At 32.9% G+C, this 14,359-nt stretch overlaps 1 protein-coding gene across 1 annotated transcript in view; it reads left to right on the forward strand.

Annotated features, from left to right (window-relative positions):
- The first annotated feature begins 1,473 nt into the window (after positions 1 to 1,473).
- LOC148300577 (homeobox protein goosecoid-like) overlaps positions 1,474 to 14,359 on the forward strand; it is a 43,444-nt gene continuing 30,558 nt past the window's right edge. The window contains exons 1-2 of the mRNA XM_088274605.1: positions 1,474 to 1,777; positions 12,429 to 12,685. Of these exons, the coding sequence (XP_088130731.1) occupies positions 1,474 to 1,777; positions 12,429 to 12,685 (561 nt within the window). The remainder of the gene's footprint in view (positions 1,778 to 12,428; positions 12,686 to 14,359) is intronic.

Below are 14,359 nucleotides of genomic sequence, written 5' to 3' on the forward strand. Positions count from 1 at the left end.
TTTGTACTTTTGTTGTTGTACAACCAAATACAAAAGCCATTTAGGAGAAAGGACGATGGCGGAAAATGGTGTTTTAACTCGAGGAAAAAATCCTAAACCAAACAACAAATACGAATCTGGCAATCAAAATGTAATGGATAGACAAATAGAATCAAGAAGGACGGCGGACAAGGCAGGGCGGGGGTGTAATACGATTGGAGGCAGCTTTTGGATATTTTCTTTTCTTTTTGTATCAATCTAAAATCTTCTTTAGACATTTGTAATTCTTTTATTTTACTTTGATGTCAGTTATTTGTTTAGGTATATTTATATACCTTAAGGACCTTAATGGAATGCGATTGTCGCAGTTGACATATTACATCATGGATGTTGTAAAAAGGTAGATAGGTATGATAAATTTATATATCCACCTTTATATAAGTAAGTAAGTTTATTATTATGATTATTATCAAAAACAATAATTATATACCTCTACGTAGATGGAAATAGGTATCTATTGAAGGTAGAATGTAGATATGTATTTCATTAAATTAAGGCTATAATTTATGTAGGTACCCATCTCAACAATTTAAGAATATTAGTAAAAGGATTTTATTAAACAGTGCTGAATAGAAGAATGCGGTAATAGAAATCCGATTTTCGACATTATTTAAAATTATTTAAAAAAAATATTTTTTAATTTCATCCAGTTGAATTCAAGAGCCCATTACACTTACCGCGGTACCTTCATGATGTTTATAAAAGTTAACACAACGAAGGTTGTTTTTGTTGTCATTTTTTTTTATACATTAATGTTTTAAATAAATATATATTGGTATTTTTATGCATGTTATTTTTTTTATACACTAATTTTTTTATTAATTAAAAAAATACCAAAATCATAAATATAACTTTTCCTAGTTCCAGTTTCACAAAGCATTTCCAGTTTTCCGCAGAAGGCAAAGGACCTCTCGCGGGACATAGACAATAATAAGTAAAACAATTATTATATCCTCAAAGCGCCATCAACTTAGCCCCGCCTTCCGGGAGAGGGGCGCGGAGGAGGAGAGCCGCCCCCGGGGGAGGGGGGAGGGGGGTGTGACGACACGGCAGACGTACCCCGAGCGAACCCGCTCAGTTACTCACTACAAACCGCGGGAAATCATTCCACCCGAAGCGCGTCGGGAAACTGAAACGCCGAGACACTAACTTTTCGCGCCGAATTTCACTTTTTTTCAAAGACTTATAGTGAAAATATTTTACGCTTACTAAAACAATGTTGAAAAGTTTGTAAGAAAAAAATGAACATTTTTCCGACACCGGAGAAGACGTAGACTTTCCGTCATTTAAATTTCTTTTAAATATATATTTTTAAACACATGTGAATTCTAGTGTTCCGTTGTGTTAGAAAACTGTAAAAATAAAATAAATATCTCAACAAAAAAGAACCGGTTGAAAGTTTTTTTTGTGATCGGTGGGTTCCAATAATATTAAATGTCCATCAGCTGCCTGGATTCCAAGTACTTCGCAGGGGCAGAGGAAGGTCTCGCGCGGAGCAAGCTGCAGATGCGCTCGTCCTCCGGCTTCCTGGAGAACAAGCTGCCGCTGCGCATGGAGGCCGTGGGGTGGGGCGAGCAGCCCCCCGGGGGCTCGGGGGCGCGCGCCCCGGGGGCGGCCTTCACCATCGACAGCCTGCTGGCGCCGCGCCCCCCGCGCGCCCCGCTGGCCCCGCCGGCCCTGCGCCTGCACCAGCTCGCGGCCGCCGCCTCGGGCTTCCACGCCGCCCACGACTTCTTCGGTGAGCTGACTTGTACCTCTACTACATTCCCTGATAGTAATGACACAGTGCCCCTAGTTGGGCAGGAAACGATGCCATCCTCAGATCCATCTATATTATACTGGTATATTGTCTTCTGAATTCTAAAATAAGTTTGTATTATATGAAGTTATAATTTATAATAATATGATAATAATTTCTCTTTCTCCCTTTTTTCCTCCCTCCCGCCCCTCTTCCAGGTATTTTTACTTACTTATTGTATCTTACAAAACATTAAATTTTGTAATTGGAATGGTACAAATACCCACCTGTTTTGTGTTACTCGTTATGTTAATGAATTTATGTAACTGTTCTGTTAAATGTCCAAGTAAAATAAAATAAAATAAAATAATTTATTTAGCGCTATTTTTCCTAAATATTCCTCAATGTGATAATCGATCTGGAAATATAGTAATATTCTTCGGTTGAGAACTTTATGAACCTACTTACCCTTTTTATTATGGTCTATCACTTCGCTCTTCTCGGGAGAGAACGTGTTACTTTTCATTCCTCGACATAACGCATAATTCTTCAGAAATTTTTTTCGAGTGAAAAATGCACCGTCTTTTATAATTTTCAACAATATATTATCCTTTCCTAAGATCCCTCAACCCCCCAGATTACTTACCTGATCCTGAACTCTGTATCCTTGTTTTTCATATAGGTATATATTAACATGATCATAAATAATCGATATTAAAATTTTTTAATCATTCATAGTACCTAAACAACCTTTAAAAAAAAGGAGTTTGCTCCTTTAAACATTAGTTTCAAAAAGCTGTAAAAGAATACAAACAATGACCAGTATTAACAGTCTCTACTGGTCAAAAGACATTGTTTCATAGACATAAGACAATAATTTTTTACAAGAAGTTAAATAAATAAATACACAAAAATATATTTGGATACATAGTAAGTAAACTAGCTACCTTCTAAGTCAATGGATAGCCTATTAAGTCAATGAATAGCCAGGTACATACTCGTGTACATGCCTCAAATCCGGAATAAAAAAGAAAAATTCTAAATTTGGTTCTAAAATTGATAATAGAACCAATAAACCTATTAAAATGATTTTGAAATGCGCATACGTACAAACATGCTACAAGACCAAGTAAAATATTTTTTTTTTTACATAGTAGGATGTGTTGACTTTTATTATTTTATGATAATAATAATACTTAAAAAATCCATTTTAATACTATAAATAAATAATGAAGAAAAATAATACTAAATAGGGGTAGAATAATCAATCACTCAACAAATTTTCATTTATTTTTTATATGGGAGATTTTCTCTCTTTGGATTTGTAATATTTCGAATTCCGAAATTCTGGTATGTAAAAATATGCAGTAGAAAAATTGGATTTTTAAACAATATTTTAACTTTGATTTTTTTTTTTTAAAACAACCAGAAGTCAAGAAAAATCCCTTACGTTTTTAGCTCGTCGCATAGGTATATACAATATACGTACATTACAGATTTAACTAATGGGTAAGTAAATAATGGGTAGGTAACTGTTATTTTTCCCGTTTCCGATTGAGGTGATATCCGTTACTTTTGCTCGGTTTACATTTCTTTCCAGTTTAAGTTTTTAATGTCAAATTATAAAATTTATCAGGAGGTAGAAATATGCACTACGCAACCAAATTTGTGCCCTGATTGGTGTGATTAGTTCCAATGATCAATTTCAATAATCAATATCGACTTATTTTGAAGAAGTCAAAAGAAGGTAAATGAACATAACAAATCATTTCCAGTAAAAATGTAGTTAAATTTGATCGTTTTCGTAATTTTATGTTTTAAATCTTATTTGCGATTATAAAAAATTAAAACAATATAAATGCCTGATATACCTATATAGGGGCATGCATTCCATAGGCAGAAAAGCAGTGCCCTAATACCTACCCCTACTATATATATTATATATATATATATATATATATATATATATATATATATATATATATATATATATATATATATATATATATATATATATATATATATATTTATATATATATATATATATATATATATATATATATATATATATATATATATATATATATATATATATATATATATATATATATATATATATATATATATATATATACATAACCACTCATACCGAGTTACAGAAAAAGAGCATGTGCCTTTTTCTCGACATTCACTCGTAATTTTTTTTTTATAATCGCAATATGTAAAAAATAAAATTAGCAAAACAATGAAATTTAATTACATTTTTTGAGGACTCTCACTATGTCCAAATCAAACAAACTTTTACGAATACTGGTTTGCAACCCCGAGTACCTATTGCTGCCGTTTTCCATTTCTTACGTATTGATTACATATATTAAATATACGTATTTCGTTATTCGTATATTCCTTCCTTATGCAGTAACGTCCTTTAAGTGAACACTTCATCCATCCGATGCGTTGTAATTATTGGGTGTGGTTAAAGGTGAGAAATAGAAAAAAAAACATTTTGTTGAAAATATACATTCTTTCCCGAAATACTTATTAATTAATGTTGTTATTCATAATTTTAATTAAGTTTACTTCTTTCTCCACCATTATTTTCCTTTGATATTGATAAACGTTAAGGCTAGTGACGTAAATTCTTCGTAGCTAACAAATACCTAATTGACGTCAGAAGAAGTAGTATGAATTCCAGAAATGGGATATTTTTTCCTACCTTATTGCACTCCATCACAATATCTGCTTCGATTCTGCGGTTAATTTATTCGACAGAATTACTTTTCTAAATACTAAAGTTTATTTATTATTATTAACTATGGAAGATTGGAGTAAAAAAATATAGAGAAAAACTTATGCTGGCAGTTAGCTTATCTATGCCTATTATAATACCTACCTACTTAACTTTGCCACATATTAAGCACTTGGTAGCTAATATAGAGAACTGAAGATTTTCAGAGGTCTACGGAATTCGTATATGCAGTGGTGGGCTGCTAATATTTCAACATCGACTTGCGGCAAAGTGCGTAGGGGAAGGTTTTATTTTTTCACTACTTACGACAATTTTAATTTAAGTTGGTTCCTAATCAATAGGAAAAATGTATGTGAAAATAAAACATCAATAGTTGATTTATGCGGTAGAAAAATTCTTGAAGACTCAAATAAATTGTAATAATTAAAGCTATTTACTAGGCATGTTTATAAAATAAGTGTGTATGGTTAAAATGTTGTGGATATTATTTTTATTTTTATACCATATCCGCTCCCTAGCATCTGCGTACTATAGGTCGCAGAGTTTCCGGAAGAGGGAGATGGTTATACCTCGGTCAGATGGTAATGATTTTCGAAGAATGAAATCCATGAGGATGACGAAGAGAAACGGCGTAAGGACGCAGCCATGTCTGACTCCGGTAGAGACCCCAAACCAATCCGTGACAACATCGTCAACTCTCATACGTCATATGTTGTGTATAACTTAAGAAAAATACAATATTTAAAGCTCATCTTGCATCACATTAAGTCTTAAATGAGATGTTTCGAGTTGGAAAATATTATCATATTCCATGATACATTCATTTACATTAAATATATTTTAGTCCACCTCCGTGGTGTAATGGTTAGCATGCTTGGCTACCGTTCTGGAGGTCCCGGTTTGATTCCCAGGGGGGGGGGGTCAAATAAACATAAGTGATTTTTTCACCTTAATATTTGTTCAATATTCTCCTGGACTGGTCCCTGAAGCACAGGAGTGATCACCTTACCTTCGTGTAAGTAACGATCACGATAAAATTGAGTCAATACGATGCAGTGCCCTATGTACCATTGGGGTGCGGATAAGGGTTTGAATGAATGAATATTTTATTATCTTACTAAATTTAACATGGGGCTGGCCAATAACACATAGTTTTAAGCCAATGTGATCAGTATTATTGGATCCAAAAGTGGGAATGAAAATGGAGAAGGAATAATAAGTGGGAAAATGAGAAAATCTGCAAAATATAAGGCACTTTAGTTTACACAGCCGCGCGCGTAAACGCTTATGTAATTTATGTTCTGAAATATTCTATGATTATGGTATCCATCTAGGATATTTACTTTATTTTTTTGGCGGTAAATAGAAGCCATCGAACATTTTTGAAGTTTAACATAATTTTTACGTTGTTATGCCACGATCTTAGCTTCATTAAAAAAATATAGTTTCTACTCAAAACCCGCGTTAAACATAATCAGACATAGTTTATATTCCACCTTTTGAGAAATCCAGTACAGTTCGTGAATCAGTGATAATAAATCGCTTTTACAATTTTCAAAATTAATTAGGAATTTTATCATTAACACAAATCAAAACAATAATTTTATTATCTGCAAATATCAACGTGAATACGTAAACCTATAATATCATAATCTTACTTAACTATTTTTCGAACAAATTTTTTATTTTTAGTTTAAGAGATATTATTTTACCTTACCTTTAATATCTACCTAATAGGTACCTTTAATATCTGTGGTATTAAATCGTTTTCATAAAAATAACAATTAAAATTAATATGTTAATTCTGTAATTCTTCTAAGATAATTTGTGTTGATTTTAGCGGGAAATCTTGGGAAAAAAATACTCAGAAACGTCGACAGGATGGATCCCTATCTCTCTCGCGGAGGGAATAATCTTTTATGCGTAGAATCATTCAACCGGCAAAATATTATTCTAAAAAATAAAGAATAACATTAGCGTAAGCGGTTTCAGCGAGAGGGCGATGGGTGAAGGGGGTTGCGGGGAGGGCGAGGGGCGGAGGGCGGCGGGGCTGGGGGGTGGGGGGTGCCTCAGGAATCGGCAACTCCACAAATCCCCAGGGATCTTATAACCTCATTTGTCCTTACTAAATGTAATACATTTATACATCTGATTCATATAAAATATACACAGTCAAGCATGAACGAGAAAGGAATTTGCGTATTTATTTATTTTTGACTAAAAGTGAACGACGTCTTTAACATATTCTTTCTTCTTACTCTTATTCGCACCCAACGGTGCATAGGGCACTGGATTGTATTGACGCAGTGTTATCTTGATCGTTACTTACATGAAGGCAATATTGTCACTCCTGCGCTTTAGGGACTCGATTATCTATAATTTATTTCCGCGAAAGAAACTCTTTTTTAAGTATTGAAAAAATCGCGATAAAATCAATCCATCGAATCCTAATAGAAACACACTCTTATTCCATTTAAATATATTCCTTTTGACCGTTTCCTTAACGAGTCATTACCCATTCCCATGTTCCTTTATCTTGCTGACACTTTCATAAAAAATTGTTAATAATTTATCTTCTTTCCTGACTGTTTTTTTTTTAAACTTTAAAATATATTTTTGATAATTTATCAAGCAGATAATAAAAATTAGAAGTATTCGGTATTTTGACCGTTTTGTTTGTTCAGAAGATATGGCTTAGTAGCAATAAGCCGACCAATATTCTTAATTTACTGTAAAAAAAGTTTTTTAAAAGATCAAATACGTTATATACTTATCCACGCCACTTACAAGTAGAAAGAAGAAATTAATACATTTCTTTTTGTTGGTTTGTGCAGTAAAATCCTGGATTACAACTGATTCAATAACCTTTTCTTGAATGTTTTTCGCAAATACTTTGTGGCGCATTGTATAAACTTTATAAAATTAAACAACTTTGTTTTAACCACTTTTTTTTTATTATAAGTACACTTTAACCTACCGGTTTCGACAAGAACCTTGTCATCATCAGGGTTTATTAAATTCTAAAACAGTAAAATACTCATAATGAATTACATTTCCTTACCAAAAACTTCCACACACTCCGTAAAAAATCCTAAATGTACATTTAGGATTTTTTACGGAGTGTGTGGAAGTTTTTGGTAAGGAAATGTAATAATTATGAGTATTTTAATGTTTTTGTATTTTAGAATTTAACAAACACTGATGATGACAAGGTTCTTTTCGAAACCGATAGGTTAAAGTGTACTTATAATAAAAAGTGGTTAAAACAAAGTTGTTTAATTTTATAAAGTTTCAATAGCCATTAAAAAGTCTTTGATAATGTTAAAGGCATAATACATTTATTACAAAACTTGTGTTTCTAGATAGTTTTGCACCAATTGTGTTTTATTTTTCTCTAAAAATCATTATTTTCCGCAGTAATTTAAATAACACCAAAAAACATTTGAATTGTTAAAATAAATAGCTTTTTCTGACAATATCCATAAAATTATATTTAAGGTGTTAATCTTTACCGTTAAAAAGGGTATTTTAATAATTCGAAACAGTTAAAAATATTTTTGTGAGTAGATAATATTCGATGGTAAAATTTATGAAAAATTTACGTTTTATTAATATTTAATCTGATAGCTTACATCCCCTGAAGGTATGATGAAACACTGGGCCATGGAAGCGGCATTACGGCGAGCGGGTGACGGGAAGGGGGGGAGGGGGGGTAGGGTAAACACCACTGGGTAGATAAAAGAAAACTTATGCTCCGCTGGAGATGGGATCGACTAAAGCTTTAAGTGTATGGGAAGACGACCATTCTATTCAATCGGTTCCGATACTCTTTTGCGCTTAATCAAAAGTTAGCCCTGTGCATAAATACCGTATGAGAAAATTCACACATTGAGTAAGTATCTACTATCTACCAGTAACTGAAAATATTTATATTATTCTCAATATTATTAATATTTAAAGCATTTACTTTGTGGTTAGTCATTTTTACTTATTTATTTTTTTACAAAAATGTTGATAAAATTAGTATATAACCACTCACCGAGATTTTTACGTCTACCGGTTTCGAGACGTACCCGTCTCTTCGTCAGGACAATCACTAACACAGCATGCAAACAATACTACCCTTCACCACCATAGCACCATTTACACACTCAAAACTACACAAAATGTCTAACACATGCGATTTTTGGTCGACCCGAAGACCAACATGCGCTATAGTTTTCAATACAGACATGCGTTACGAGCCGAGGTTAAACGTATATTAAAAAAAATTTAATATACGTTTAACCTCGGCTCGTAACGCATGTCTGTATTGAAAACTATAGTGCATGTTGGTCTTCGGGTCGACCAAAAATCGCATGTGTTAGACATTTTGTGTAGTTTTGAGTGTGTAAATGGTGCTATGGTGGTGAAGGGTAGTATTGTTTGCATGCTGTGTTAGTGATTGTCCTGACGAAGAGACGGGTACGTCTCGAAACCGGTAGACGTAAAAATCTCGGTGAGTGGTTATATACTAATTTTATTAACATTTTTGTAAAAAAGTGAAAATATTTGCTAACGGAATTGGTGATTTACGATGAGAGATTTTCGGGAGAAGGTCTCTCATCTAGTCATTTTTTTAATAAAGAAAAATTTTAACATCCGTTAAGACGTTTTTTTTACTGGGATATAATGTTTCGTTCGCCAGAAATACGCAAGATTATAAATATTTTACCTAATCATTTGTCAAGCGTGATCAGAATTTTCGCTCCCGAATTCGTCAATATTTTAAAAATAAAATAAAGGCAAACTTATTTTTATTACTCACAAAATATAAGTTTTTATTGTGTGGGGGAATATTTATCTCTGTTCTATTTAGGTGTTGCATTTGGAGGCTACATTACGTGTGGTATGAAAGCTCTTTCAGCTGATTTTGTACCCTTTCACATCCCTTGAGAAAAATCAACTCGTGGGATTTAAACAAAAGGGGATTGATGATAAGGTTAATCGTAATATATGGATAATTATATGCGGCCTTGGCCCGAGTAAATCTCCTAGTAATTAGCAAGTCAAAAACTAGATTACAATTGCAATATAAAGATTGTTTAATATAACCAAATCAAATATAATTCTTACTTAGATTTTTTTTGTTATTAGGTACTTACCTAAATGTATATTCTTTATTATTTATTCAGATTCCTCTATTGACACCTGGTATTGCCATAGCAGAAAATCCTCGAATAATGGGGAGCATATTTGGTGATGGCCTCAGGCGTCCCGCAAGGCAGCTTACCTCTCCCCACATTGCCAGACCTCGGGTTTGTGGGAATTTTAAAAGCTTTTTCCATTCCAATACTCCCGTGCTTATTGAACTTATCGAAAATAGGATGATGTTTTGATGTAGCGACGCTTAATATTTTCAACCTTTAAATATGAGATATATTTTTAAAGAATTTTTCGCATTATCTACCTAGTCACGTCATTGCAAATTCACTCAATTTTGACAAAAAAAGGTTTAATATTTTTTTAAAGACTTGATGCTAATGATATTAGAGCATTTCAAAATCATTTATCAAATAAAGGTTTATAAAACTTCGGCGAGACGCACAGTTTAAGTATATGAAAAAAGATTAAACATCGTACGTGAAGCTACATGGTACGAACATGTAGGTACTAAATAATATAGTATGCCCAAAACTCATTCTGGCAAAAACTGTTATCAGATGTTGTGCTAGGATTCACCATAAAATTACCGAATTGTGAATTGTTTTTATTGTAAGCATTATTTTTAATTCTTTATTGTTTCAGTATTTAAAAATACTTCATTATTAATCCATTAAAAAAAAATATAATCTGAATTCATATTTTATAAAGTTTGATATATTTATATTTAATACATTACTATTTTTGGAATACTTTTTGCGTCAATTTATTGGTTTAAAAAATGAGAGAGGGGAAAAAACACCGAAGTGAAAAGTAGTTTTAAAGAGAAATAAATTCATTCGTTATTTAGATCAAGATTTTACAAAAGAACCAGTCTGCCAATATTATTTAATATTTAGTGTATTTATAATTATTCATATTTACTATTGATTTCAACTTAACCTTCCAAACAACTTCCAAATGTACGATTTCTACTCATCGAATTTACACAAAAAATTCTGGTTGCATATCCTGATTAAAACTGATAATACTTATAATCAAAAGGACATAAATATACATGTATCATTAAAAAATGTTTACTTTCTTCTAGAATTGTAATGTGTGGAAGGAAGACTTATCCTTAAAGCTTTTTGCTCATTATCCTACATCGAATAAGCTAAAAAACCCCAAAATCTGTAACGGTTCATCCCAAAACCTATCAGAAGCCAATAAACGTATCCAAAAAATACTATGTATTATTCCTATAGACTCTCAGATGTGTGGATATTTTATCTCAGATAAACAACATATACAAATAATATTTTTAAGTCTTCCCTTCACGAAATATTGACAAGATAATACTTTATTTTTTTGACTGAAATGTAATGCAAAGGCGTGAAAGAATATTGAAATCTGTGTTCGTATTTTCTACTCAGGGTTTATTCTGCGAGGGAGACTTAACTTGTATCTACTCGAGATATGTCTGTTCCTTTTTCCTATTTTTGGAATTCACAAAATATTAAAACATCTACAATATATTGCAAAACTATATACATACCCTATCTTATAATTAAAATAAAAACATTTATGCATTTTTTATTGAGATATCACATCTAGTTATTGAGATTAAAATATTGAAGTATTTTTCATTATTATTTTTATTAATTTATTAATAGGGCTTACTGCCTGTCATTTGCTAGTTTAATGTGATCAATCACCATTCTACCTTATGATTGATAAACATTTTTTTTTAATTCGAGCTTTATGTATATTTAAGTGTTATTTCACGTTTTCAACACAAATTCCAGTCACAATCTATTGAATAAAATTTCAAGTAATGTGTTTTTTTTCGTTGTTTGTACATACTTTTTACTTTTGACATTCTACTCATTTTAGTGGTTTGTTGGTAGTCGCTCCAAACAATTATTTAGTGCTACAGTGGAACCTCTCTAAACGACTATATGACATACATCATCTTCCTATGCTGCGTTTATCTTCCACTTTGTTACCTAGTATAATACATATTATTTCATATTTCTCTCTCCTCATAAAATAGCCAAAGCACTCTAGCTTTCTTTTCTTTATAACTTCTCTGTCTTTTCACATATCTACATCTTAAAATATCTTCCTTTCGAACTTTTCCAACCAATGATATTTTGAGTATTCTCCTAGAGCACCACATTTCGAATGTTTTAATCTTCACAGTCATAGCATGGGAGAAAGTTCAACTTGCGACCCCATTCTTCATGTGCAAGACCGAAGTTAGTTTCTGAAACTTACAAGGTCACGAATTTAGAAGAAGCAGTTTCTCGCCATTTTTACCCTGGCTTTGATTTCTTGGACGTGATCTCACTGATACAATTCAAGTTAATCATAGCCTGGAACTCTATATAATACACTTTTTATGACTTTTTATCGATGACCGTCTTATGGAATACTGTTTATTTAAAATAATGTAATTGAATTAACGTACATGTATAGATTTGTAATATTGGCTACCAAACAAACTTTTTAGAAATGTCTACATGCACGGTAAAATTAAATGACCCGATAGAAAATATTTTTATGTGTAGTTGTGTGTTTTACAGGACCTCGATAGTCAATTATTTGTTTATAGAGCTTTTACAAAAAAAACATCATGTATAAATTACAAAGAGAGCATACGCCGTGCAAGCTGGCTTCCTGCGAGGCATCGGACCCCCCAACGGACGACTGTAACGGGAGGATGTTTGAAGGAAGTTAGTTCCACGAACACAACAAGCTTTCATATTTATTTTATAGGATTTGTCCGGATTTCAGCCGCAGTGGCGTACCCGGGCCTGTACGGGGGCTACATGCAGGCGGCCGTGGCGGCGGGGCTGGGCGCGGGGGCGGCGGCCCTGGGCCCCCCTCCCAAGCGCAAGCGCCGCCACAGGACCATCTTCACGGAGGAGCAGCTCGAGCAACTGGAGGCCACCTTCGACAGGACTCACTACCCCGACGTCGTGCTCCGGGAACAACTAGCGCTCAAAGTCGACCTCAAGGAAGAAAGAGTCGAGGTAAGTTTTATCATTTACCAAATATTATTTAATAAATGTACTTCTTACTTTCGTTTATTACAGATCAATCGAGCGTTTAGCAACTCAACCCCGGTCAATCGTCAGCCAAAAATATGCAACGTATAGTTTGTTGCAATCCGGATTAATCAACGGTTAGCATTGATTGGCTGACATGTTATTCACAAGGTGCACTATTTATCATCAATTTAATTTAATGTTTCTTCTTATTCTTCTTCTGCTTAGTGTAGGCATTGTGGCCTGTTTTTAAGAGGGATTAGCCTCATGCGATGTCGATTCCCAGCTGTCAATCCATCTCTTTGGTGGTCTAGTCTACCTTGGGGTTGGCCTTGCAGTGCAATGTGTGGGAGTCTGGATGATTCCATTCTCCTCACATGCGCATACCATTGTCTACTTCGTTCCTTCCCCACCAAACAACATCTCGGATCTCGAATATTTCATTATTTATTAATATTATTTTACGACTATATACACACACCTTTTTGCATGCCGATTCTTGCTTCGTTTAACAAAAATATTTAATATTATTTTTTGATATCTCATCAAAAATGAAGAAGAATATGGAAGTCTGGGCATTTACGGGGCTTACGACCGTCATAGGCTGGTTTAAGTGATCACTTTACACACGTGTAACATTCACCAATTCTACCCATTATTGACAACCACACTACTCAAATTCTTGGAAGTTCTTTATATATGAACCAATTTAGTAACCTTGTTCTTGAATCACTAGAACTTCACTAGAGACATCTATTGGTGAGATGTAAAGAAGCTTTTTATTAAGCAGAAACTCTTATATTAGTATTATTTAATGGGTAGAATTGGTGAATGTTACACGTGTGTAAAGTGATCACTTAAACCAGCCTATGACGGTCGTAAGCCCCGTAAATGCCCAGACTTCCATATTCTTCTTCATCTTTGATGAGATATCAAAAAATAATAAGAAAATAACTCCTGTAATTGGAGATAATCCAGATTTTGTGAACAAGTATTTGGACACACTCAAAATGTTGTAAAAATATTTAAAATTATCGATTACTTTAAATAGTATGCTGTTTTACTAATACGTAGGCACGCCCGTTGAGAATTATAATTCCACGAATAAATAAAGATTTTGATTACTCTTTATCCATCGTTGATTTTTATTGAACTTGTAAATTATTATATTTTATACGTTAAATTTCGGTACCAATATTTAACTTTTGTATATGAATTTTGTAACACAATCCACATAGATTTTCATGTTTACACACTCCGTATTATGTATTATATACATACCTAAATGTATAAAGTAACTACACATACTTTAATCTTGGATATAATCTTGGATATAACGTTTATTTGTGAAATTATATGAATTTCATTTAAGCCGAATTTTAAAAACTGTAAATTAGAGAAACTATTGTAAATAATTTTTCGATTCGCGTTTCTGGGAACGCGCTACTTTCATGTAGTAAATTAGGTCATCTCTAAATTGGTTTATGATACTGATATTTTTTCCGAACCTCGATTAATAACAGGAAAAAATTGTACCCTCACACCTGTCACATTTGCTACCGTTTGAAGTCATAATAAGTACCTGCGCTTGTGCGCGTATTCTTTTTTAATTCATTTAAGAGTTAGTTACCTTTTTACATTGTTATATTATTTTTTTCT

The sequence above is a fragment of the Brachycentrus maculatus genome, unplaced genomic scaffold (assembly GCF_059751285.1).
Source record: "Brachycentrus maculatus isolate JH-2025_06_01 unplaced genomic scaffold, ASM5975128v1 h1tg000692l, whole genome shotgun sequence".
Lineage (NCBI taxonomy): Eukaryota > Metazoa > Arthropoda > Insecta > Trichoptera > Brachycentridae > Brachycentrus > Brachycentrus maculatus.